Below are 27,432 nucleotides of genomic sequence, written 5' to 3'. Positions count from 1 at the left end.
CGACGAATAGTAATATGTGTGCCTCTTGGCATAGGCACACATAATAAATCCGACGAATAGTAATATGTGTGCCTCTTGGCATAGGCACACATAACAAGCTCGTGGCCCGTACGGGGATCGAACCCGCGACCTTGGCGTTATTAGCACCACGCTCTAACCAACTGAGCTAACCGGCCTACCGCTGACAGCAAAAAACACATACCATTGAGTGACGTAATCAAACACCGTAAACGAAACCTACTGATCAGAAAGTTACAGGACACAAGCAGGCAAAACTTCTCCGTATTTACGGTAAGGTTTACGTTTTTAACGTTAATCAGCCTTAAATTAGATTAATAAAGTAGTTATGAGACAGCTTTTCTCTACATGGGGGTACATAATTATGCTGTAGAAGAAAGCTACGCTGACACGGGAGATTTAGTCTAAGAATATGAGGAAGGAATAAAGTACACTGGGAAGAGCAAGCTATGGTACGAAAAGCTATCAAAGAAATACAGCAAGATAGTCTTTAAATATACACAAAAAGAGCAAAATGTAAGGGAAGATGAAACAAAGGATGAAGAGGATACATTAAAAGTGAGAAATAATTGCACAGGTTTACAGTATGTGAATATGAACGTGAAAAATGAGAAACATTCAGGAAATGGTAGTTCTAAAAGTGTTTTAATGGAGTTCATGCTGTCATCTTTAGTTATTAGTAGTTAGTTAGCAGTGAGTTACTAGTAGTGAGAAGAGTTATTAGTAGTGAGAATGATTTTTCCTTCTTCTTCTTGCTCATCAAAATATGCAAATTATTGCATCCTTGTGTTTCACATCTGCAAATCTTCGTCATCCTCTGCAGGCCATTCTCATATCAGGATGTCAGTGCAATTCTATGGCTGGGAGGTGGTAGACGATGGTGCCTCTTTTACTGGTGTGTTGCTAGAGCCGTCGCAAAGACCTCAGAACCGGGGAGTCTACACTATGTACCATGGGACCAGCGTTGCCAGTGCACGTCTCATTATTGCAAATGGCTTTAAACAATCATCAAGTGGCATGCTGGGAAGGGGTGTCTATGTCAGCCGTGATAAGAAAAAAGCAGCCAGTTATCCAAAGATCTGCAGCGCTTCAAACCGTGTGGTCCTCGAGCTGCGTGTGTGCGTTGGCCGCGTCAAACGTATTGACAAGGACAACCATCCTATGCAGCACACATGGCACACACATGGCTACGACACTGCCTGGGTGCCCCCCAAATGTGGCATGACATCTGTAAAAAGTGGCATGGAGGAAGATTGTGTGTTTGATCCTAAAAGAGTGACTGTGGTGGCCATTGCAAATGCACCAGATACCATAAGGACAGAGCTTCAGGAGCTTCTTGCAAAAACATCCAAAAAGTCAAGAAGAGGAGATGGTGATTCTGCTGATGTGTGTCCCCTTTGCAAGAGAAAGACACAGCAGGGCGCCCAACATATCAAGCAACAGTGCTGGAAGTGTGGGCAGAACCTCTGCATTCTTATGTCCAAGCACGTCTGTCCAGGAAGACCATGACAGTCCAGTAAGGTAGAAAAAACTGGATAGGCGATGTCCATGTGCCTGTTTATCAACCGATGTGTCATAGTAGGGCCAACAGCGGACTAAAGCTGACACAGCTGGTGCAATATTTTCCAATAGTTAATGCTGGATGCGTCTTGTTTACTTTATTAAAACGTTAATTTCATATCCCGAATGTATCACTTTTAGATTATTTGATTTTTATTCATGCTATTGTTATAAGGAAACAAGAAAGGTGATCTGCTGTATTTACCAAAATAAAAGAAGAATTACAATAAATATCATTGTTGTCATATCAAAGTCCATAAACTGATGATTTCTAAAAATAACAACTAGAACAGACGTATTGGCTCTCTTCCACAGCATGTCTTTTATCCTGTCTTCCTTCTCTCACCCCAAAAGGTTGCAGCAGATGGCCGCCCTCCCTGAGCCTGGTTCTGCCAGAGGTTTCTTCCTGTTAGAAGGGAGTTTTCCCTTCCCACTGTGGCTAAAGTGCATGCTCATAGGGGGTCATATGGTTGTTGGGTTTTTCTCTGTATGTATTATTGTAGGGTTTTTAACTTACAATATAAAGCTGTATAAGCTGTATAAATAAAATTGAATTGAATTGAATATTTTAAGTTTAAGTAATTTCCCATTTGTGTGTCACTAACAGAAAGTCTTGGAAGCTGTGGCCGACAGGCAAAGCTGAAGACGTGGGGGCAAATCACAATTTCAAGATAATTTAAAAAAAAAGTTTTTCAAAGGTAAATGTCCTAACAGATGGTACAGAGCGATGAGAGTCATGCAAAGTAAGAAGGAAGGAAAGGAGAAACTGCTGTACTACAGGATACTACAAGTGAAATCAACACAATAGAAAAAGGTGACCTGGGTGTTTTTCTCAGATTTGCTAATCATATCTCCCTACAAGCCTCTCTGCTCTTTAATCCTCTGTTAACCTAACCTCAAATTTTCTGTAAGCTAGTGTGATTAAACATAAACTACTTTAGCAATGTACATGATGCAAACACAAAAATATGGTGCTTTTAGTGGTACATGTTCCAAAGCCATAATGTATTTGGTCAGCAAAGTGACATAAAATACTGGTCCTTCCCAGTATAGTCAAGCCAACATCCATGTAACTCATATAATTGACATAAAATATAGTACAGTAGCATTGATACAGTTCTTTAAAAAGAGACCAAATTGGTTCATTTCAGAATTGTATCTAAGCAACGTGCATTATCACTGGGACATTTGAGGGGAAGCTCAAAAAATATCACGTGACTCATAAAAACTAAACACCTGAGTAAGGTTGACCTTCAGTGACTGTGACGGACAATTGATTATGGATAGAATTGCGGGATTGTCTAGTTTTGAGCTGGGCTCCAGATCATTGTGCTGTTTTGGGAGGAAATTTACTCCAGAGTCAAGCAGCATCCATAGCAAATCGAGTGGCTTTTCAAAATGGAGTGATACATTTCCTTGTTTTTACAGTCACACAAGCACCACCAAACCATCACGCTTCCTCCACACTGATCAAATATGGTGCCAGATATTTTTCTTTTTTCATAAGACAGAATCAGTTTGATCATTCTGAAATTAAATGTGGTCTAGTTGGAAATTACATGCAATCTGTTTCTGATAATAAAGTGTTGCCGTCTAAAGACAGAAATTCACATTTAACTGTTACATTTGCACTCAGCAAGCTTCCTGCTCTACGAGAATATAACCAGTAACATGTTTGGAAATCTGGCTGCATTTATAAATTAGACAGCAATTATTGACAAACCTTTGACAATCTGTGATTGCAGCTAGCCCAAGTCAGACTGTGACTGTTTGCAGAAAGGTTGCCTCCTGTTTGGCGGCCTGTGAAATTGCCTTTAGATAAAAAGAAGTCGTGTGTGTGCAGCACAACAACATTGTGACTGTGCTATTAGTTTGCTCTGAATTATCAGATACTTTGTTGAGCTAAGTGTGTGCACTGTTGGGTGGTTTTTCAGGTGAGCTGATTTAATGAAACTGTACTCGGTTAAAATTATATGAGGATGGTGGTGCATGAGATGAGCCCTCTTGGTGTCCCTGTATTGATATAATATTGCAGTAGTATGCTGTATTGATTCATTCCCTCTCCTTAATACGGTCACTTTTTCAGTGCTGACATTAATTCAGGCTGGTGTTTTGCGGATACTATTTAATGAAGCTGTCAGACTCCTGGGCTCTGTGGCATATGTTTCTTAATGTAGTGATAATGATGTACCTGTCTTTTTGTTCATTTACCTAATAGGGCCACCCACTTCACTTTATATAAGATAAGATAAGATAACCTTTATTAGTCCCACACGTGGGAAATTTGTTTTGTCACAGCAGGAAGTGGACAGTGCAAAAGTTATGAAGCAAAAATTAGAATAAAATAAAATAAGAATAAATACAGTACACAACTGTACAGAATAGAATAAAATAAAATACTATATACAGTAGAATAAAATATACAATGAGATAAAAAATAGAGTACAAATGCTATATACAACTGAGTAAAACTACAACGATGCCAGAAAAGATTATTCTAGCTAGACCCAGTTCATGCTGCTCTGGGAGTAGTGCTGCAATATTTGGATACCAAGTAAACACTGGGGCCGATACTAAACCTATAACGGTATCTTATCCTATCGATCTTCCTATCACACTAGTATCAATCCAATACCAATACCAGTTTTGGTATCAATATTGTTGATTTTTTCCCCAAACTTGGCAACAAGAAAGTTGCTCTACAAAGACTCAGTGTGCAAAAGTAATTTGTACTCGAGTCTAACCGTGTGAACGATAACGTAGCTTAAAAATGATCATTGTTAAAAGCACTTTGAATGATTAAGAGATAAGTCCGTGGCCCGTACGGGGATCGAACCCGCGACCTTGGCGTTATTAGCACCACGCTCTAACCAACTGAGCTAACCGGCCTAACGCCGACGGCAAAAAACACATACCATTGAGTGACGTAATCAAACACCGTAAACGAAACCTACTGATCAGAAAGTTAAAGGACACAAACAGGTAAAAGTTCTCCGTATTTACGGTAAGGTTTACGTTTTTAACGTTAATCAGCCTTGAGCTAGATTGATAAAGTAGTTATGAGACAGCCTTTTTCTACATGGGGGTACATAATTATGCTGTAGAAGAAAACTACGCTGACACAGGAGATTTAGTCTAAGAATATGAGGAAGGAATAAAGTACACTGGGAAGAGCAAGCTATGGTACGAAAAGCTATCAAAGAAATACAGCAAGATGGTCTTTAAATATACACAAAAAGAGCAAAATGTAAGGGAAGATGAAACAAAGGATGAAGAGGACACATGAAAAGTGAGAAATAATTGCACAGGTTTACAGTATGTGAATATGAACGTGAAAAATGAGAAACATTCAGGAAATGGTAGTTCTAAAAGCGTTTTAATGGAGTTCATGCTGTCATCTTTAGTTATTAGTAGTTAGTTAGCAATGAGTTACTAGTAGTGAGCGTAGTTATTAGTAGTGAGAATGATTTTTCCTTCTTCTTCTTGCTCATCAAAATATGCAAATTATTGCATTCTTGTGTTTCACTGCTGCAAATCTTCTTCATCCTCTGCAGGCCATTCTCATATCAGGATGTCAGTGCAATTCTATGGCTGGGAGGTGGTAGACGATGGTGCCTCTTTTACTGGTGTGTTGCTAGAGCCGTCGCAAAGACCTCAGAACCGGGGAGTCTACACTATGTACCATGGGACCAGCATTGCCAGTGCACGTCTCATCATTGCCAATGGCTTTCAGCAGTCGCAGGGGGGCATGCTAGGAAAGGGTGTGTATGTCAGCCGTGATAAGAAGAAGGCAGAACGTTATCCATTGAACTGCAGCGCTTCAAACCGTGTGGTGTTCGAGCTGCGTGTGCGCGTTGGCCGTGTCAAACGTATTGACAAGGACAACCATCCTATGCAGCACACATGGCACACACATGGCTACGACACTGCCTGGGTGCCCCCCAAATGTGGCATGACATCTGTGAAAAGTGGCATGGAGGAAGATTGTGTGTTTGATCCCAAAAGAGTGACTGTGGTGGCCATTGCAAATGCACCAGATACCACCATAAGGACAGAGCTTCAGCAGCTTCTTGCAAAAACATCCAAAAAGTCAAGAAGAGGAGATGGTGATTCTGCTGATGTGTGTCCCCTTTGCAAGAGAAAGACACAGCAGGGCGCCCAACATATCAAGCAACAGTGCTGGAAGTGTGGGCAGAACCTCTGCATTCTTATGTCCAAGCACGTCTGTCCAGGAAGACCATGACAGTCCAGTAAGGTAGAAAAAACTGGATAGGCGATGTCCATGTGCCTGTTTATCAACCGATGTGTCATAGTAGGGCCAACAGCGGACTAAAGCTGACACAGCTGGTGCAATATTTTCCAATAGTTAATGCTGGATGCGTCTTGTTTACTTTATTAAAACGTTAATTTCATATCCCGAATGTATCACTTTTAGATTATTTGATTTTTATTCATGCTATTGTTATAAGGAAACAAGAAAGGTGATCTGCTGTATTTACCAAAATAAAAGAAGAATTACAATAAATATCATTGTTGTCATATCAAAGTCCATAAACTGATGATTTCTAAAAATAACAACTAGAACAGACGTATTGGCTCTCTTCCACAGCATGTCTTTTATCCTGTCTTCCTTCTCTCACCCCAAAAGGTTGCAGCAGATGGCCGCCCTCCCTGAGCCTGGTTCTGCCAGAGGTTTCTTCCTGTTAGAAGGGAGTTTTCCCTTCCCACTGTGGCTAAAGTGCTTGCTCATAGGGGGGTCATATGGTTGTTGGGTTTTTCTCTGTATGTATTATTGTAGGGTTTTTAACTTACAATATAAAGCTGTATAAGCTGTATAAATAAAATTGAATTGAATTGAATATTTTAAGTTTAAGTAATTTCCCATTTGTGTGTCACTAACAGAAAGTCTTGGAAGCTGTGGCCGACAGGCAAAGCTGAAGACGTGGGGGCAAATCACAATTTCAAGATAATTTAAAAAAAAAGTTTTTCAAAGGTAAATGTCCTAACAGATGGTACAGAGCGATGAGAGTCATGCAAAGTAAGAAGGAAGGAAAGGAGAAACTGCTGTACTACAGGATACTACAAGTGAAATCAACACAATAGAAAAAGGTGACCTGGGTGTTTTTCTCAGATTTGCTAATCATATCTCCCTACAAGCCTCTCTGCTCTTTAATCCTCTGTTAACCTAACCTCAAATTTTCTGTAAGCTAGTGTGATTAAACATAAACTACTTTAGCAATGTACATGATGCAAACACAAAAATATGGTGCTTTTAGTGGTACATGTTCCAAAGCCATAATGTATTTGGTCAGCAAAGTGACATAAAATACTGGTCCTTCCCAGTATAGTCAAGCCAACATCCATGTAACTCATATAATTGACATAAAATATAGTACAGTAGCATTGATACAGTTCTTTAAAAAGAGACCAAATTGGTTCATTTCAGAATTGTATCTAAGCAACGTGCATTATCACTGGGACATTTGAGGGGAAGCTCAAAAAATGTCACGTGACTCATAAAAACTAAACACCTGAGTAAGGTTGACCTTCAGTGACTGTGACGGACAATTGATTATGGATAGAATTGCGGGATTGTCTAGTTTTGAGCTGGGCTCCAGATCATTGTGCTGTTTTGGGAGGAAATTTACTCCAGAGTCAAGCAGCATCCATAGCAAATCGAGTGGCTTTTCAAAATGGAGTGATACATTTCCTTGTTTTTACAGTCACACAAGCACTACCAAACCATCACGCTTCCTCCACACTGATCAAATATGGTGCCAGATATTTTTCTTTTTTCATAAGACAGAATCAGTTTGATCATTCTGAAATTAAATGTGGTCTAGTTGGAAATTACATGCAATCTGTTTCTGATAATAAAGTGTTGCCGTCTAAAGACAGAAATTCACATTTAACTGTTACATTTGCACTCAGCAAGCTTCCTGCTCTACGAGAATATAACCAGTAACATGTTTGGAAATCTGGCTGCATTTATAAATTAGACAGCAATTATTGGCAAACCTTTGACAATCTGTGATTGCAGCTAGCCCAAGTCAGACTGTGACTGTTTGCAGAAAGGTTGCCTCCTATCTGGCGGCCTGTGAAATTGCCTTTAGATAAAAAGAAGTCGTGTGTGTGCAACACAACAACATTGTGACTGTGCTATTAGTTTGCTCTGAATTATCAGATACTTTGTTGAGCTAAGTGTGTGCACTGTTGGGTGGTTTTTCAGGTGAGCTGATTTAATGAAACTGTACTCGGTTAAAATTATATGAGGATGGTGGTGCATGAGATGAGCCCTCTTGGTGTCCCTGTATTGATATAATATTGCAGTAGTATGCTGTATTGATTCATTCCCTCTCCTTAATACGGTCACTTCTTTAGTGCTTTGTACTCTAGTCTAACCGTTTGAATGATAACGTAGCTTAAAAATGATCATTGTTAAAAGCACTTTGAGTGATTAAGAGTATAATATACGTGAATAGGGTCATGGCCCGCACGGGGATCCACTTTGGCGTTATTAGCACCACGCCCTAACCAACTGAGCTAACCGGCCCGTGCAGGGCGTTATTTTGAGACCCTTCATGCTAGAACGGCTGATACGAAACTGAAAGTTAAGGGGAGGAGATTCCCATTCTGAACCTGAACAGAAAGTGGAAGTTAAATAGAACAGACGGCTCTTCACAAAAGCCTTTAACTTTTAACTTTGAACTTCAACCAGCCTAAACGACACAAGGTACAGATGTTTCGTTGTATTTATCGCGAGTAATCGGTGCTCGGTTTTTATGACAAACCTTAAACTCCTACTGTGTTGGATAAAATCTGGCTAACGCTAATTTAGCCAAATATTGTTTGATTTCTGCAGATAATGTTAGTTCTTTTCTGGGCATCTAAATCCTCAGTACTACCAAATTCACTATATTGTACAGTATGGTTTACAGTATTAGGATACATTATGTAACTTTAACTGTAGATTTGACTTTAAGCAGCTGTCTTAAAGTCAAGGTTTGGGGATTTTCAGCTATTTTTCCCCAATATAGACTAGTTTTTGACATAAACAAGGTACTTGTCACGTAGACTTATATATTGAAATCTGTACAGCTAACAATGCAGTTGCTGTTGTCACAATTAACATTTGACCCAATCTGATTCACTGAGGTCAAAGTCCTGAGCTATGTGCAATAAACTGTATGCCCCGAACCTCTTCTGAATTTGTTATAATTTACTGGCATTACTGTTCCTGCCTTACATGGTTTCTGGTCTTTGCAGGGCTTAAACAGCATCCATTTGTGAAGCAGGATGTCGCTACAATTCTTTGGATGGGAGGTTACCTATGATGATGAGTCTCCCAGTGTGGAGCTGACAGCCTCCCAGGCACCCAAAGATAAGGGTGTCTACACCATGTACCATGGTACCAGCATTGCCAATGCACGTCTCATCATTGCCAATGGCTTTCAGCAGTCGCAGGGGGGCATGCTAGGAAAGGGTGTGTACGTCAGCCGTGATAAGAAAAAGGCAGAACGTTATCCATTGAACAACAGCCCTACAGACCGTGTGGTCCTCGAGTTACGCGTGTCTGTTGGCCGTGTCAAACGCATTGACAAGGACAACCATCCTATGCAGTACACTTGGAGCACGCAGGGATATGACACTGCTTGGGTACCCCCTAACTGTGGGATGAAAGCTGTGCCCAGCGGCCTGGAAGAGGACTGTGTGTTTGACCCCAAAAGAGTGACAGTCGTGGGCATTGCAAAGGCTCCACACAATGTGCAGACAGAACTTAAGCAGCTGGTGGCTCAGAACATCAGCCATTCCAGCACAGTCCCGGGTGGAGTAGTGTATGGTGCTGCTGCTTTGGACGTGTGTTCACTATGCAAACGCAGGCAGCAGCAGGGGTCTCCACACATCACGACACCATGCTGGGGCTGTGGGCAAAACATCTGTATTCTTATGAGCAAACATGTATGTCCAGTTAGCGTTTGAGAGTGAGTGACACGGATGGATTCACATATATGATCTGGCAGAGTGTCGGAAAAAAGCTCAAAAACGCATATGACTCAAAGTTTCTTCTGTTTCTTCCACTTTAGGGATGTTTGAATATTGTTTACAAAGTTTTATGTGAATTTTAAAAGTCACTGCTCATTCTAATTTACACTGCTGTCTTTTATAGTTTACGTGCAATCAAGATGAGACAATTGTTAGATATTGGGAAAATGTCTTTATTTCACTTTGAATGTAGATGCGGTACCTGCATTTTAAGCACATTTTGAAATATGTGACAATCATGACTTCAACTTAAAGAGGTGATTAGATCATGTAAAGCCATTAAAGCCATTATTTAAAGACCCACTGTTAGTGGTGGTTTTTGTCTGGTGATAAACCTGCTAAGCAACATGATTTCATAAAGCATAATGAGATGGATACAAAGTTCAGGATGAAGAGTTGAGGACTGAATGAAACTCCAGCAATCTTTCATCTCTGTTCATTTTGGCATGCTGCAATAGGACCTGCAAAAAGAAATGGTGGTAAACGATTACAAAGGCAAGCACACAAGAATTACTTTTAGTTGGACTATGTGTATGCTGTCACCGTTTCCACAAACGTTTCTCCCAAACAAATGTTCCTAAGTGGTGTCTGTAGGAATGAGGTAGCTGCATGTTCACCTTCATGAGTTCCTCGTCGTTTTTGGCATGCAGGTGTCTCAGGAGATACCAACTGGCCACCTGCACCACTGTTGCTGGTATATCTTGAATGTAAACCAGCCTCTCCAGCAAGCGTCTTGTTTCCCTATAGAAGACACAGCAGACCTGAACAAGCTAAGCTTGTTTAACATGATTGCTATCCATTAGGCAGCCTGTTCCCATGTAAATGTTTTTCTTCCTTTTTTGGCTGCTTCCTTTACGGGTCACCACAGCAGATCATCTGCCTCCATCTTACCCTATCCCCAGCATGCTCCTCTGGTACACCAGCCCTATGCATGTCCTTCTTCACTACATTCATGAACCTTCTCTATTGTCTTCCCCTTTTCCTCCTGCATGGCAGTTCATTATGCACACTAATGTATCCACTATCTCTACTCTGCCCATGTCCAAAGTATCTCAGCCTTGCCTCTCCAACTTTGTCTCCAAAACACTCGACCTGAGCTATCCCTCTCATGTCCATTCTGTTAAATCCCAATGAAAATCATAACATATTCAACTGCAGCTTGGACTCCTGTCTTTTTGTTGGTGCCTTTGTCCGTACGTCGTAGCAGGTCTAACTACTATCTGCTATCCTCGTGTCACAAATCACCCTGATACTTGTCTCCACCTGCTCCACCTCAGTCTGGCCTGATACTGTAACTGTTATCTCTCTTCCATCAGTATTAACTAATATATACAACGTGAAATGAAAAGAGCTCCTGATACTGTGATTATGCTTGGCACAGAAGTTTCTGCAGCATTTCTCAAGGAATTTAGCCAGGTCATGGTTGGCATATTTGCTCAGCTCAGCATTCTCATGAATGTACTCTAATTAACCGTCCTGGCAGTCCTCTGAGGGTGACAGAATGCTATAATACTACCAGGACACAAAATGTTGCTTTGCAGTTCCAAAAGTACCAATATATTAAAAAGACAGATGGAAGCATGGATTTGAAGTTTTAAGAATCTTATGCTTCATTTAATCACTTAAGCCGTTAAATTAAACATCTACAGGGATAAAATCATTTGCATGGCTATGTGGGCTGACCAACAGCACTGCAACCTGCACCTCTATGTACGTAAATAAACTTAGCATAAGGAGCTGCACCGACCTAGCAGCCATCTTTGTCACAAACTGGAGCAGAGCCTGGAAAAGAAGGGCCACAGGGGATGAGTCCAGCTTCAAGACCTCAGTAGTAGCTTCCAGCACCAAGTCCTTCCAGTCATTTCCTGGGACACCCACCTTAGAAGTCAGATCATACATGGTTCAGAGAAAACTAGGAAAGAGAAATCTACACAAAATAAATTCATCTAGTAAAGGTGTAATACGTCAAGCTATATTATTTCCAAACAACATGCATAACACATGCAGCAACTTTCACAGGAGTCTTGGATACAAGCAAAAATCTCTATTTAGCAAGAGCTTCTTGTCAGCCACTTAGCCTTGGCTGCTCATCCTATGATTCATCAATCTTTTATCTCCTCTACCTTGAATCTCTCCTTACTTGACAGGGATGTAAAAAAGAGCCGACTCTGGCTTTTTGTGCATATTCATGGAATTTTGTAATTTTTATGAAACACAACTGAGTCCTCATTGCTAAAATGCTACTTCTGGAACAAATAAATACATTATTCCCTAAATAATGCAATATAACATTTTTGGTTTGTATTGCTACAGTATAATCCTGCTTTAATAGCTGTAATTTGACACCTTAAAGTTGTAGATCCTGATTTGAACCCCAAACATATACTTACCATACAAGGCCCGAGAGCTAGCAGGGCTAGTCGGAGGAGGCTGGCTACCTGGCAGCTGTGCATGCCAAGCTGCGAGGCCAGCTGGAGACTCTGTCTGTAAGCCATGACCGCCTGAACCAGTAGGCCCTGGCTGCGATACACCTCAGCCAGCCACTGAGCAGAGGGGAGCAGAAGAGCAGAGGACTCACAGAATAAATGAAGATGATTTGGAACAGAGACAAGAATTCACTGAGTGACCAGGGGGGGGGGGGGATATGAGAGGACAAGCATAATTATTGTTTTAAGATGCCAATATCTTCATCTAATCAAAAGATAACATGGCTAGAAGAATCCTTATAACTACATAATATTGTCATTTTCATTATAATATTAATAGTGAAGCTCAAATGCTATATTTTTCATTCTCCACATATATACTGTAACACGGTAGCACCAGCTGCCAATATGTTCAAGGCTTTTGCTGCTACCCTGTTACTGGTAGCAACTACTTGATGTTAAGTGCAGAAATTTGAGGTTTTCAAGTGAAGTAAAGAATGTTCAGAGTCTCAGTGAAAGCAAGAGAAAATGGCAGTAGAGGAGAAAAATAACATAATTTTAGCATGAGAACAAAACATTTTTTTCCAATATGCTGTCTTATCTTCTTTTGACACATCTATGTGTCCATGTGAACAACATGGTTTAGCAGTATTCAAATTTACAATTAAAATACTGGCAATTGAAAGCAAAGAAGAGATCATCACTTAGTCACTCTAGCCTTGCTGGAGAACTTTAAATGGATAAGCAGGTAAATGTAAACACTTACATGCCATGCCCCAAGGTTGGTAGGGTTCATCATCACAGCACTGCTGAGCTGCTCCAACACAGGCTCTGGGAGGACAGTACCACCATCAGTCATAAGGAGGCGCTGACACTGCACCTGCCTCAGTGATAACATCACTGCTGCGTGCTCAGGGGACACATTCAAGACCTGTGATAAAGGTAAAACATATTAACCAGAATGGACAAGATTGGCTATCTGAGGGACAGCTCAGCTCAGTGTACCTCAGAGTAGAGCTGGGCGATATAAGATTTTTTCATATCACGATATGCTTTTTTCATTTCAGGCGATAACGATATATATCACGATATAAGCCAAATAACTATATTTGTAAGATTTAAATGTGCCGTTGCTCACAAGTAAAATGTGAAATAATTAGCAGCTTGTTTTAATTAAAATATTTATTTCCCATAATAAGTTCAACAGGGTAGATGTACTTAAGGAACATGAGACTTCAGTTTCAGATAAAGGCAAATATTGTAAACTACACAAAAGGCAGCCGCTAAAGCGTTTAAGTTTCAAAATAGAACAAACAAAACAGACCACTAAATTGTCAATTCCACTTAGAAACAAAATTTTAATTCTAAAAATAAATCTTAGGTCGTTTTACAGAAGAACAGACAAAATTGACTAACTTTTGTCAATATCAAATAAACTGAGAACTAAAGGGAAATTCTCAGGCTACGTCCACACGTACACGGGTATTTTTGAAAACGGAGATTTTCCGTTTTCGTTTTAAAAATAATCCCGTCCACACGTAAACGCAGAAATGAAGGAAAACGCTGCTAGGAACATGCCAAAGCAACAGGTGGCGATATATTCCTAACCGTGTAGAAATGTTGGCCAATCAGAAGTCTAGAAGCCTCGGTAGGAAATAGTAAACAAAGATGGGGCATAGAAACAGAACCGAGTCGTATGTGTGGAGGGACAGTAACTATGTGTGTATATGTAAGCATTTAAACACTGCAGAGAGTACAATTAACAGTAACAGTATTGTAGAAATTCATTTCACCGAAACAATAACGTGGCGCACAGTGTGACATCAAAAAAGACGCACACCTTTGACGCTGCGTTTTCTCCGTTTTTCTTGTCCACACGTAAATGCAAAAACGGAGTTTTCGAAAATATCCACCCTGGCAGGCGTTTTTAGAAATCTCCGTTTTCAGTGACTGAAAACGCCGTTTACGTGTGGACGAAAGGTGCAAACGCATAGAAAAATCTGCGTTTTCAAAAATACCCGGGTACGTGTGGACGTAGCATCAATCTCTCCTTGTTGTATAGCTTAGCTTTTCAAACAGTTTTAACAGTTACTTTAGTCTGACAAAAGCCGAATGACGAATTAGCGCTTTCAGTCAGAGATTGAGCATGCACCGCTTTATTGTATATCCAGACTTGCTTTCGGCACAATTTACAGTGCGCGCTACTCTGTTTTTTGTCAGACTCGAAATAGCCGAAATACCTTCACACTACGGAACTTCTGTGGCCCTTCCGTTTGACAATCTCTCCAGCATTGGAACCATCATCTGTTTTTTCTTCGGTAACCTTCGCTCACCCTCTCGGTTGATTTTTCTCTAGTCGGCAAACTCCTTTCCTTCATTACCCGGGCAGCCCGGCTGCAAAAACAAATACACATGTGCGCCTTGGCGCTTGTGCTGTACGTAACAAGTCATGTGACGTGACGCTGCGGCTGTGATTGGTTCGGCTCTGCGCTACTTAATTTGGATTGGCTGTTCTTTTTTTTTTTTTTAAGAGGACAAGAGAGATGAGGTCTATCGCAATAGTTTAATTTTTCTATCGAGAAAAAGTTATTTCGCAATACATATCGTTATCGTTTTATCGCCCAGCTCTACCTCAGAGTGTTTTGGAGACAAAGTTAGAGGTGTGCACACAGTGTGTGCGAGTCCCCAATATCCTACCTGTGTGCATAGGACTTCTGCTTGCTCTAGCTGTCCCTCCAGCATGAGACCAGTCACTGCCTGTTGTAGCACCCATCCTTCCAGAGCCTGAGCTAGAGGCCGCTCTATTTCATCCACACTACGCACTGAGACACAAAACCGCAAAAAGGTGTTAGCTACACAGTCAAATACGCAGAGACAAGCACACAAATCGGGCGACACTAAAAGAGCACCAGTGAGCATACCTTTCTCAGAAACCACTGACATAAGGGTCTGCTGCAGCGCTTGTCTGCGAGGAGCAGAACCAGAAAGATAACAGGAAGTGTTTTCGGTGTAACAAGCAGCCATTAATCCGGCCCACGTTGCTGGATCATCTAAAGTAGAGAGCAGAATGACAACTCAAATACGTATAAGCAAGTATCTCACACACCCGTGTTCTTCAATAAATGTCAAATGCAAAACAGCCATTTTTCCATTGTAGGTAAGGTTACACTCCACTGATATAAATAAACATGAACAAACTTTCCTGGCAAGGAAAGGAAATGTATCCTGCTCTATCCTATCAAAATATTTCCCGCATATACGACATAGTTCACTAGAACTGTACTAAATTACTGAATTTTAACAAGTTAAATAAATGTATTTGTTATATTTTTGTATTTGTTGTATTTTCAGCTTTAAAAGACAATAAAAAGAATATCATGCTTATCGTGTGTAATAAAATGATGTGTGTGTTTACCAGGACAGAGCAGCACAGCTCTCTGCATAGTCTTCAATGCATTCTTCTTACTGTCCTCTCCAGAGTGTCTGCCACTGGCCAGCTGGTTCACTCCACTGTACAACAACGCCCTCTGCAGTCACACAAGTAAGTCAACCGTTTAACATGCAAACAATGTGAATACATGAGTAAAATATACCTTTTGGATGTTTCGGTTGTTAAAAGTTTTAAAATATATCTACAATGTACAAAAACTGAGAAAAAGAAATTACTACTAAATTAAACGGGCCAGTTAGATTTTTTAAAAAGTTTACCGGAGAACACAAGACATAAGATAAAAGTCACATTTTTACCTTTCCTTGGGTCATACTGGAGAGACAGGCAACATGGCCAGCTACTGCACCACCCTGTGATATGAAACAAGTGAAAAACAAGAACCCCAATGAACCAAATGTGTTTGAGCATAATTGATTTGTTAGGCTTAGCCTGCAGTGCATTATGTTTGTGTATGTACACAGCCTTACATTTGCCTTTCTAGGGTAGTACTGTGGAACCACTCTGGACAGAAGCGCCCACAAAGAAGCATTTCCAGGATTGCTGTAAATAAATCAGGAAAACATGGAAAGTTTATGATCTGTTGCTGCAGTGTCCAGGGTTGTTGCAGTTGTGGTTGATTGCTTTGTTTGATCACTAGAGTGTAGAATAAAATGCACATAGTGTAACAGAGTACATACCAGCAAAATTATTTGTTTTTTGAGGTGAGGTAAAGCTTATCATTAATGCAAATTTCATTAAAGGGAAATACCTGTGCACAGCTCTTGAAACCTCCCTTGGCACTGCACTAAAATTCCCCTGCACAGCCAACAAGGTGCAGGTGAGTAGACATCGTTGCTCGATAGCACTCCCAGAGGCTGAACCTTGCTTTAGGAGCTCAGTAAGCGCAGCAGCAGCAAGTGTAGCATCGCGGTGGGCCAATCCGAGCGCACATAAGCAAACCAGGGACTCTGAAATCGGCTCCTTTAACATCGAACTATGGGAACAAAAAGTAAAAACAAATAGTTTCAGCTTAAATTCAAGACTAGTACAAATATTATTTATTTCTATCTATCATTAGATGGTTTCAAAATGTTTCCCATGACATAATTAAATTGTTTTCTTGACAGTTTTCCTGAATAACAGCATATTTTTAAAGTAGAAACCTATCACACATATCTATTTTTGATTTATTTTTATGGTTTACACAGCCAGAGCTTATGTGTAGATACTGGGCACAGACTCCCAGTGGCGTGCAGATAAAAATAAAAAATAGGAATCATTTGTGGCAAGTCTAAACCTGAAAAATAACAGTATGTGCACAATAAAATAAGCTCTTCCAACCCAACCATACAGCACAATATAAGTGATTCAAGGAGATTCAAATGTTTTGTGCTCCAGGTTCAGCAATACTGGCAAGAAACAAGCTCTTTTTACAATCAACATTAAAACATAAAACAAAAACCAATAAAGCTTTCTGATCTTTTTTTTAATACTAGCAAATATTGAAAATAAATGATGGGAAAAACCAACATTATTTATTAAAATGACAGATAAATAGGACATAAAACTAGTGCAATCCATAAAACACTCACTACGACTCACCATTTAAACAGCAGAGTCTTGGCTGAGTCTAGGTTACCCTGCTGGTGCTGCAGCAAGGCCAGAGCTGTCAGTACATAAGCCTTTTCCTTCTCACTAGAAGCCACAGCCAAGGCGCGTTCATAGGCTATAATATACACACACACATGCAGCAGTTTATTCACAGCCCCACTGATATGTAAACACATATGAAATCTCTTCACTTTGGTGTTTTCCAGTCCTTACCGCTGATGCTCTCTGAGATGAGTCCTGCCTTGCAGTAGGCCAGAGCCAACCCAACCAGGTCACTGAGCTCTTGCAGTGGAGTGGAATTATAAACATGCACAGCCTCCTCCCACTGACCTGAAGTGCTGGAAAAGCCAGAGTGGAACATAAAAAAGTGACATTTAGGATAAAAGATAAGAAATTTGAAAAAACAGTTTAAGTATATGATAATGAGACAGCTGGTTACCACAATGCACGGCCATAGCTGCCCAGAGAGAATGCCAACTCTTCTGAAGAGGACATGGACTGAAGCAGTTCAACCGCTCTGAGGAAGCATATTGGATTGCAAAAGGTCAATTGAAAACCCAATATATATAACATTATGTTCCTTCTCGGTTATACTGCTTCATCAATTAGAAAGCAGAGACAGTAACTGTATTTCAAATTTATACCTCTGGTAAGCCTGTAAGGCCTGTCTCTTCAGCTGCAGATGCTCATTCAGATAGCCCAGCATAATGAAGGCATCAGGATCTGATTGAATCCTCTCTGAAAGAGATGCAAAAAAACCATACAAATACCCAAAAAGTCTGCCAGTAACACATGCAAAGCTAAATGAAAACCACGACATCTGTGGATCCTGTGTGCAAATCAGCACGCAAGACATGATGTACCTGTGTACTTGCTGAGTGCCACCTGAGCAGCAGAGATGGCATTCATCTGCACGATGTTGTAACGGTACAGTTCTGAGTCTCTGTTGCTCTTATCCAGCAGCGTGGAGCAAACCCAGAAGGCATATCCTTTCACGCCTTCCATCTAACGGAGAAAGATGTCAGGATTGATAAGGAAAGACAGAAATGAAGGGAATATCGAGTCTGACAGAGCAAAGCAAAACATCATTTTGTGTTGTACCATGCCATCATTACAATATCCTTACAACTAAAAGGCTTGGAGCTTAAAATTAAGCACAGCGACTAAGAAAGGTGAAGCAAAGACTGTTATTATCTTGCTAATAAGTGGTTATTACAATAGCAGGTCACGCACATGTGTGCTGAGTTCAGTGGTGTGCCTGAAAAGATCCATGGTGTCATAGCTTCCCACGCGTTCTGCTATCAGCGCCTGGTAGGAGGACAAAGGATGAAACTATAATTTAGACAGATAAAGACAAAGAGGCCAAAAAAAGTCACAGTGTTATGCCAGTACTTTCAGTGTAATCAAACTTTATGGAGCTCCCTCACCGAGCAATGATGTCTTTCACATTCCTTACTACTCCAAAAATACAGCCCAAGGAATAATTTCACCTCACTCGGCTAGCTGTGGCTTTGAATGTATATGCATTTATTAGAAATAGTATACATTCATCAGCTACAGTGAACCATTGTCTGTAATGTGATATTTCTTGGCTTGGAGGCTTTCAAGTTATCAATAAATGCTGAGAGTGGTACCTGTCCGATCCAGCAGTTGACATAAAGTGGCTCCAAGGACTGAGCAATCTTGAAGGCCTCGTGTGCAAGCTATAACAATAAATCCACATTTGAACAATGAAAATGTCATCCACCTATGATAAAAACAGAAGAAATATACAGCACAAACCAAGTAATCACATACCTCTATATTTTCCTTCTTCAGATACAGGCTACCAAGGTTTGTCCAGGCCACAACATTCTGCAATGAGATATAAGAGTCAAATAAAAACAGCAGAATATTTTCTAATACTTTATTGATCTCTACACCAAATGTGCCGTACGTACATTAGGCTCAACTTGGATGGACTTGATGAAGCAATGCTGAGCCAGAGCATAGTTCTCAAGACCTGATGTGAGAAAAGAAGGAGAAAATATTTTGTTCTTTTTTATAAAGATTGCTTAGAAGTATATAATTATTTATCATTGTAATAAAAGAAAAGAAAGACTCCTTTAAAGTGAACTGCAAACTGCAAGGTTTTTCTTTATTAGACTAAAAATCTTGAGGTGACTTAAATGAAATGAAATTTATTTATAAGATTTGCTTTTCTTTTTTGCTTTGCTTTTTTTGTAATTTAACAACATATATATCAAACTTAAGTCCATTAAGTTGAGAGACCTTAGTACTCTTGTCAGAGAAATAAAGATATTTTTCAAATGCCACAACATTTTGACTCTTTTTATGTTGAAATAATAACAGGCAGAGCTTTCAACAGATTTCAGGGGTACAATGTTGCTTCATTCCTAAGTGTAAGACAAGGGAAATAAAACAAGCTATACAGGCTTTTATTCTAAAAACATACCCGTTACTTGAGAATGTCGTTACCTTTGTTCATGGAAACAACTCCTAGGGCATTCCAGTAGCTGTGGTTGCTGCTGTCCATCATGATGGCTTTTTTTAAACACTGCATAAAAAAAAAAAAGACCATGAGATAGAGATCTCTTTCTGGAACACACAATGCAAAGATGTTGTACAGGATTCGTCAAATAACCTGCTGGGCCTTCTCTATGTCCATAGCTGGGGAGTTCTGGTCATTCTGTGTAAGGCTGGCCTGGTGATAATAGTTGAGCCCCAAGTCATACCAAAGACTGGCAACTTCAGGCATCAGCTTCAAAGCATGAGCATAGCACCTGTGGCAAAACATATCAGTTTCAATTTCTGCTTGGCCAACAGGGGCAGGTAGGATAAGCAGTGTAAAAGAAAGCACAAATATATAGTAACTGACTATTCTTATGCATTATCAGCCTTATAATGATATGATAATGGCCATACCTCTCGCCGACTTTTAGTGTCTGGGCCTGGTTGAGCATTTGGTTCTCAGTGTTGGCATCTAAACCAGCAAGTAGGGCTGGCACTATAACCGTGGCTCTGTTTGGGGAGACGGTGCTAACTGCAGTGCAAGCATCGCCCAGCAGCTTCCACAAGCAGGAAAGGTCTGGTCGCAGCTGTACAGCTCTGGAGATCACGAAGTAAAGAATCTTAGAAAAAGACTAAGTGTGCTATGCATAATGTTCAGAACCACCAGATTTAGCATCGAGGAACAGCCCTACAGTAAACGCAATGGCCACACCATCCCCCGAGCTGCCCTTTCTTCTTGTTCCAGCAACAAGATAAGTGTTGGAATAAAGTAACTTTTGCCAAATAATGTCAAGTGGTATAATAAATAGATTAGTCAAGAAAAAGGATGAACACGCTTTTATTTTGTTGATTTGAATCTTAATTTTTACCATATAGAGTAATTTTTGTCATTTTAATTTTGTAACATATGCAGTTTGTTAAGATATTGCCTTGATCTGCTGAGTGACCATCTCCTTCTTAGGCTAGCGAGCCTCCCTAAAAGTATGAAGTGAAATATCCTTTTAGGTAGCTAAAGTGACCTCGTCCTGACTAAATCATTACAATATGTTGCTTTAGTGTCAGAGGCCACACTCTTTGCTTCAGCATCACATTCCATTAATGTGCAGCAGCCATACTGCCTACTAAAACATGGACCAGAGGAGCTCCTATTACAAAACACAGATCAAATGTCAGTATATTCACTGCAAAAGGACCATTACTCCACCATAGCTTCACTAGCAAGTACCTGTTTGCTGTTATAATAATATTACAAATGTCATATATAGAGCCTCTAGGGTTCGGGGGTTGAATGAGTGTGTCGTCATTACCTGAAGAGGTTCTGTATTGCTTGCTGAATGAGGTCAGTGGCTCCTCCATCTCTGCAGTCCTGCATTAAACTTTTTGCCAGAGACAGCTGGCACTCCCCAAGACCTGAATAAAAGACCATGTTAAGTAAAATTAAATGCCCAGATTTAGACATATCACTCCCAGAAGATGTGCAATAAAATGGCTAATAGATTACATTAAATCAAATAAAGTGCATCCAAAGGGTACAATGAAACATTCACTTACCTTTAAGAGCAGGGACATAGTCCTGCTTTGCTGTGATCAGCAAGTACTCTGCGACAGCCTCTTTGAACTTGCCCAGAGTCTGTTTGATTGCAGCAGCCTGGTAGACACTGTAGATGGAGCAGGGCTGAAGCTGATGGGCTTTACCAAAAGCTTTCAGAGCTGCTGTGAAGCTCCGGCGGTTTAGATATGCTTCACCTAAACACTCCCAACACACCCAGTCCTCTGGGTCTGCTCTTAAAGCGGCCTGCAGGCTAAAATTATAAATAAAATATTCAACAGCACTTATACACTTAGACCGTGGTAATAAATTTAGTTGTCTCAGATGTGTAAATCTTACTCCGCTATGGCCTGTTGATTTTCTCCAACTTTCAGGTAGTAAAGGCCTCGTCTCATCCAGGCCCATTTAGCCGAGCCTGGAGTGGCTTTCTCTAACACAGACTGAAGAATGGCTAAGGCAGTGTCCTGTGTCAATCAGCAAAGAGAGAAAGAAGGCATAAAACAGGGGGGAAAAACTTGTAAGGAGACTATAAGCAATAACAAGGAGCCAAACAAGACACCCAATTCTCAGAATTTGGTGACTTTTTCACCCCCAAGACAACTCACCATGTCTCCCTGCCCCATACTGAGATCCACCGAGGCAGCGCCAGACTCCACATCTTCACTGTCCAGTTGAAAGGCCTTTTTGTAGCAGCCTTGTGCACGGCCATAATCCTTTGCAATGTCCCGATAATAATGCCCCAGGTAGCGGAATACACAGCCAAGGTGTGGATCTAGCTTTGCAGCCTGAAATGGACAAACAAAGCTTTCAAACTAAAATGCCATTAACCTCTTATTTTCAAAGACTGACCCATTAGCACTTGAATTCACCTTTCCTACCACATACACTTTCAATAATAATTTCACAAACCTTCAGCAAATGTGTGTGAGCTTTGCTCCGGTCTTTACGGGTCTCTTCTCCCATGTCCCAGTAGAGCTGTCCAAGCAAAAAAAAATACTCTCCACAGTCTGGGCTCTGACTTGCAGCCTTTAGGAAACTACATAAAAAAAAAATTCAAAAAACAGCCATGCAAATGGGCTCTTTTACATAAGTTTAAGACAGTAGACTGCCATAGAAAGTATGAATTAAAAAAGATTTATTTGTCTTTTTTTTTTTTTTTTACCTCTGCTCTGCCAGCTGCTTTTCACCTTTAGCAAAGTGCACCAGTCCTTTCAGAGCCAATCCTTGGGCTAGGTTTGGGTTGGAAGCCACCAGTTCTGATGACACCTATAAAGGACAGACTAGTTTAATGCTGGCCAGTCCATCACTACCAGACGCATACTCCTCGCGTCCTGCAATCATAACTTAGTTAAAATAACAGAAATATGTTGTTTTCATTGACAGAATCAGTAAGTATTCATTTAATTTCAACCTTAAGTGCTTGATCAGTCTGTCCTTTGTTAAGGTATGCACGTCCTTTAAGGGCTAACAGAACCGGGTCTTTTTCAGCTTCTGGAATCTAAAAAACAAACAGACACAGATGTGGCATTTCCTTTGATCTTATATCAACTTTTTACAGCTTCTAACAATCTCCACAACAATTTTATGCACTGAATTAGACATAAAAATATGCAAGAAAATTAAAAAATACTATAGCTATACAATGCTGGTTAAAGCGAGCATTTACCAACTCATTACCTGTTTAAATGTCTCCAAAGCCTGCTCTCCAGCTTTCTCTCCTCCACTTCTCACTAAAGCCTCTAGTTTTAGTCGAAGAAGTCTGATCCTCAGCTCTTTCTCTTCAGAGTCACACACATTCAAACCTAATAAAAAATGACACACACTGAAGTGTCTTTTTAGGGATTAAAGACATTGATCTTTAAAGTCAGTGCTTAAGACCCTTTTTATTCACTCTCTTTTTAATTAAATATTGGTGATGTCTTGAGTGGACACAGTTAAATGTACCTTGTGAGCATGATGTAGCGCTGTCAGCGTATCTGTAAATTTTAAACTGGGCTTCAGCCAGACTGTACCATCCTGTAGTTGAGCTCATTTTCTTCAATCCTAGTAAAAGTGGAGGAGACAGATAATGAACCATGACCATCAAGAGCACATATTAAAGGATAAAGTGTTAAGGTATGTTTTTTACATTGTTTGTTACTGTGACAACTCACCTTGTGTAAGGTCATCAATGGCATCTTTATACCTTCCTTCCAGCAATGCTTTCGTCCCCAGACACAAATGACCCAATCCACTGTCAGGGACCAGATCCATGAGGCGGGAGAAAGAGCTAACTGCCTCCTCATTAAAGTTTCCTTTGGGGAAAAGAGAAGAAGATACATATGACTCTGCCATTTATGAACATCCATTATGAGTACAAAAAGGCAAGGATTTGTTTTGTTTTTTTATTTTACCTGTTTTAAGGTAATGATGACAAAGAACCTCAAGAGGATAACTTTGGTTGGGGTAGAGGGAAATCATGGACTGACATGCTGCAGTCATTCTGGCTTCTTCTTGTGGTAGCTGCAGTAAGACCAGATTCATGATTAACAGGTCATTTTGAGAAGCATAACTACCTATAATGAGCTGGCCTTTTTGGATAAACATTTCCAGACTCTAATGATCCTTAAGTTTCTGTGATAGTTAGCTAGACATAAAAGATGCAGCACTTACTAGAGAAAGACATTTGACATAGTCAGCTGAGACCTTCTTGTGGTCCTCTCCTGGTACAGGATCGATGAGAACCAGAGCTTTCTCAAATGCTGTGATTAACTGATAAGCACAAAGAAACCAAGAACAGCACTGATGTGTGTGCAGTAGGAAACACCATGAAGACTTTTGCTTCTCTTAATCAGTGGGTGGTTATGATATGTAGAAGTTATGGCGAGCCAGCAGTAGCCAGCCTATTACATTGGATTTTGTTAGAAGACATGGAATCTCAAGTACTGTAAAGTGTTTGATATAAAGGAAACATAATGGTGAGTTAAAAGTTAAAAGTCCACATTTTGGAAGTCTTACATGCTGCTGAGTTTCACTATCCTGCTCCACCTCCTTAAGACAGTCTGAGAGGAGCTGGGTCATCTTTTGCAATAGCTGCACTAACTCCTTCTTATCCACGGGTTCCTCTTCCTTCAGCTGTATGAGCTGCAGCCAAACCCTGGCCAGCTGTTCACACACATAAACATATTCACATGTGTTAAAAACATAAAACACACACATATGCAAAACAATCTATTTTCATTAGTCTTGAAACTGCATACCTTTAAATATTCTTTGTCAGACTCATAAATTTCTGTCAGTTTGTCGATCACCTCATAACATTTGTTTTTGTCTGAGCTGCGAATCGAGAACATGATGACAAATCAGTAACCTCATAATATTCTGCAAACTGTCAAAGTGTATTAATTACTTTCAATTTGATTTTTCATTAATCATTATTTTTTATCTGTTTTATATAGTTATAGAACATTTCAGGTAATAAAATGTTTCCATATCTTACCTTGCATACAACTCAACAAGTTTCTGGTAGACATTAGGCAGCTCAACTTTGAAGTCCCACTGATCAGTCTTATCATACAAATTTGCCAAGCCCTTAAAGAAAAAACAAATATTCACACTGTGCATTATTAATAGAGGACAGAGGTATTTTATACGGGATAACATCCTGAGTAAAGATGAATCTATTTTTTAAAGAAAAAAAATTCATAAGAGGCATGCAGATTAAATCTGAAGTAATTTAAAGTGGTTATTATTATCAAATTAACTGATCATAGTAGCGTAGTATTAAATGGCTAGAAAGACCAGTTATCATTAACTAATACATTCTGTACCTTACCTGCCAAGCCAGCAGCTGCTCCGGCTCCAGCTCCACTGCCTTTTATAGGCTGCCTGTGACTGATCCGGTTGATCCAGCTCACTGGCTGACAAGCCGATGAAGACCCAAGCATTGTAATTGTTTTTCTCAATTTTCAAAACAGTCTAAACCCACAATGCAGAAAGGAAGGTCAATTTTACATTTTTATTCCTAGTATGTCTGAGAAGAGCATATTAAATTTTCAACTTACTGTTATTTAAAAACAAAAAGAGATACTTTACCTTGCAGTGTTTTAGAGCTTCTTTGAATTCTTTGTTTTTAATGGCCTCTCTGGCACTTTTCAGCGCAGCTTTCACTTCTTTATTAGACATCTTGTGGCTATGAAGAGACAACAAAGCAATTCACCTTTCAAAAAAACAGAAAACTCTACACAATGATCAGATCTCAATGGGGAAAAAAATCAATAAAATTCAATTCAATTTTATTTATATAGAACCAAATCACTACTACAGTCACCTGTATAAGCTAGTTTTATATTTTAAGGTAAAGACCCTACAATAATACAGGGAAAACCCCAATAATCAGACAACCCCCTGTGAGCAAGTACTTGGCCCGTTTGACAAGAAAAAATCCTCTGGCAGAACCAGGCTCAGGGAGAAGCAGCCATCTGATGGGACCGGTTGGAGGTGAGGGAAGAAACACACAAAAAAAGACGTACTGCATTTGCAGTAATATGCATTGACTTCGCATTTCAGTCTGTGTGTATAGACACAGTGAAAAAGAAGTGAGGTCAGTGATTCGCAGAAAGCCCTTCACAGCCAACCTATGTCTATTGCATTGTAACTAAGCAAAGTTTCAGGGTCACTTGATCCAGCCCTAACTATAAGTGTTATCAAAACGTTTGAAGCCTAAAATTTCTCTGCATATTTATATTGATATGGACTGGGTCGTGTGTTAGGGAAGAGATTACGCCACATTGTTTGATGGAAGTTGAAAATATTAACCTACAGAGAGCTAAAAACATCCCAAAAAGCCAAGTGGGGGGGCAGGCTAGTCCAGTTTTGCAACAAAAACATACACTGCAGCAACTCAAGAGGGTACTCAGCAACTTGTATGGTCCCTGGATGGATCTGGCTGTTCTCATCATGTCTCTCGTTGTACAAAGGAGCAGATACTGGTCCTGCTGATGGTTTAAAGACCTTCTACGGCCCTGACCAGCCCTGACCAGCCCTCCTGCCTGTCTCCTGGAATCTCCTCCATGCTCTTGATATTGTGCTGCGAGACAGAGCAAACCTGAAAGAGTTGGACTACCTTTACAACCTCTGTAGGTGCAGATGTCGCCTCATGCTTCCAGTATTGACACTAACATTAGCCAGGAAACATGAGCAGGAAAAACGTTTTTAAAAATTCCTGTATTTCCATTTCTTTATTTTTTGAGCAGTGTATGTCAAAAGAGGTTCATGTTAGACTCCTGCAATATTGCAGGAGTCTGAAGTGAATTTCTATATACTGAATTTCCCAGAGGAACCTACCGGAGGGATTAATAAAGTTCTATCTATCTATCTATCTATCTATATTAGTAGATGGCTGTCGGCTAATGCTGCTAGTGAGCAACATTAGCTTGAGCTGTGGGCTTGTTCCGATCATAAAATATTTTAGAATGCAAGTAAATTTAGAACCATGATATACACTTAATATTCAACTTTCTCAATTGACCGAGTTAACTTTAATCCCTGTGCCTTTTGAAAATGCGTAAAAATAAAAAAAAACAATAAAAGTTGGACCACCTACTGTTTACATTGACAGCTTGCGTAGCCTTCTCCAGCTGACACAGCCTGACACGGAAGTAGAAGAAAAGAAACGAGACTTGATTTTCAAAATAAAATTCATAGCGGCGCTTCAGCTGGAAAGCCTCTTCAATTGCTGAGCTTTGTTTACAGCAGGGGTCCCCAATCTCAGTCCACGAGGGCCGGTGTCCCTGCAGGTTTTAGATGTGTCCTTTATCCATCACAGCTGATTTAAATGGATAAATTACCTTCTCAACATGTCTTGAAGTTCTCCAGAGGCCTGGTAATGAGCTAATCATGTGATTCAGGTGTGTTGACCCAGGGTGAGAGCTAAAACCTGCAGGGACACCGGCCCTCGTGGACTGAGATTGAGGACCCCTGGTTTACAGTCTGCTTTACATGTTCTTGTCCACAGCCAACTACCAGTGCAGCGTGAAATTTGACAAGATTAAATGAACGGAGAAGTAACGGGTTCAATTATTTTTTTAAGTCTGATCTGTAACTGAATAATTATTTATTAAACACTATTTTTTAAATCTCGTTTTTCAGGTTCTAGAGTATTGGTAACAGGGTTATACCAAGCATACCACACAAGAACTAAAATATTTCTTAAAAAGTTTGACTTTTTATGCAACTAGACAGATCTTTTTTTTTCATGGTTTCTTATTTGTTTTTCTTTCACTGCAGAAAATGATCAAATAAAG

The 27,432-nt window shown here is 40.1% G+C and overlaps 3 protein-coding genes and 2 non-coding genes across 11 annotated transcripts; 2 read left to right on the top strand and 3 right to left on the bottom strand.

The window, feature by feature from the left end:
• Window positions 1-102: 102 nt before the first annotated feature.
• trnai-aau (transfer RNA isoleucine (anticodon AAU)) lies at window positions 103-176 on the bottom strand. The gene has a single exon. It is a non-coding gene; the product is annotated as a tRNA-Ile (tRNA).
• On the top strand, window positions 169-1,897 carry LOC109204588 (uncharacterized). Its single transcript, XM_019365923.2, has 2 exons — window positions 169-291; window positions 842-1,897. The coding sequence occupies exon 2, from the start codon at window positions 859-861 to the stop codon at window positions 1,525-1,527; it is 669 nt and encodes a 222-aa protein (XP_019221468.1). The 5' UTR covers window positions 169-291; window positions 842-858; the 3' UTR covers window positions 1,528-1,897.
• Window positions 1,898-2,034: 137 nt separating this feature from the next.
• LOC109204587 (uncharacterized) lies at window positions 2,035-9,924 on the top strand. 7 transcript variants are annotated; one of them, XM_019365920.2, is made up of 3 exons: window positions 2,035-2,065; window positions 2,186-2,392; window positions 5,133-6,191. In XM_019365920.2, the coding sequence occupies exon 3, from the start codon at window positions 5,150-5,152 to the stop codon at window positions 5,819-5,821; it is 672 nt and encodes a 223-aa protein (XP_019221465.1). In that variant the 5' UTR covers window positions 2,035-2,065; window positions 2,186-2,392; window positions 5,133-5,149; the 3' UTR covers window positions 5,822-6,191. The 7 variants fall into 7 exon arrangements, with proteins under 7 accessions (XP_019221465.1, XP_019221466.1, XP_019221464.1 ...); XM_025911990.1 differs by lacking the exons at window positions 2,035-2,065; window positions 2,186-2,392 and adding exons at window positions 4,701-4,867; window positions 6,481-6,686 and having other exon boundaries at window positions 5,133-5,833; XM_019365918.2 differs by lacking the exons at window positions 2,035-2,065; window positions 2,186-2,392 and adding exons at window positions 4,701-4,867; window positions 6,227-6,287 and having other exon boundaries at window positions 5,133-5,833.
• On the bottom strand, window positions 4,394-4,467 carry trnai-aau (transfer RNA isoleucine (anticodon AAU)). Its single transcript has one exon. It is a non-coding gene; the product is annotated as a tRNA-Ile (tRNA).
• On the bottom strand, window positions 9,775-26,792 carry skic3 (SKI3 subunit of superkiller complex). The gene is given in 42 exon segments (XM_005457489.4): window positions 9,775-10,082; window positions 10,239-10,362; window positions 11,369-11,499; window positions 12,012-12,164; window positions 12,814-12,978; window positions 14,745-14,869; window positions 14,969-15,097; window positions 15,463-15,574; window positions 15,795-15,848; window positions 15,966-16,038; window positions 16,247-16,471; window positions 17,080-17,203; window positions 17,302-17,426; window positions 17,528-17,605; window positions 17,733-17,826; window positions 17,952-18,093; window positions 18,322-18,396; window positions 18,723-18,791; window positions 18,886-18,942; window positions 19,029-19,090; window positions 19,567-19,645; window positions 19,733-19,871; window positions 20,014-20,196; window positions 20,907-21,009; window positions 21,151-21,401; window positions 21,488-21,612; window positions 21,754-21,933; window positions 22,058-22,184; window positions 22,311-22,414; window positions 22,560-22,646; window positions 22,826-22,950; window positions 23,093-23,191; window positions 23,302-23,442; window positions 23,542-23,650; window positions 23,801-23,899; window positions 24,146-24,292; window positions 24,388-24,463; window positions 24,627-24,718; window positions 24,963-25,006; window positions 25,009-25,105; window positions 25,223-25,319; window positions 26,733-26,792. Coding segments are annotated over 41 exon segments (4,692 nt in total). The 5' UTR covers window positions 25,313-25,319; window positions 26,733-26,792; the 3' UTR covers window positions 9,775-10,004.
• Between the last annotated feature and the right edge of the window lie 640 nt (window positions 26,793-27,432).

Source organism: Oreochromis niloticus, linkage group LG12, assembly GCF_001858045.2.
Source record: "Oreochromis niloticus isolate F11D_XX linkage group LG12, O_niloticus_UMD_NMBU, whole genome shotgun sequence".
Classification (NCBI taxonomy): domain Eukaryota; kingdom Metazoa; phylum Chordata; class Actinopteri; order Cichliformes; family Cichlidae; genus Oreochromis; species Oreochromis niloticus.
Note: the sequence above shows the minus strand (reverse complement) of the source record. Positions and strands in the feature narration are given on the sequence as shown.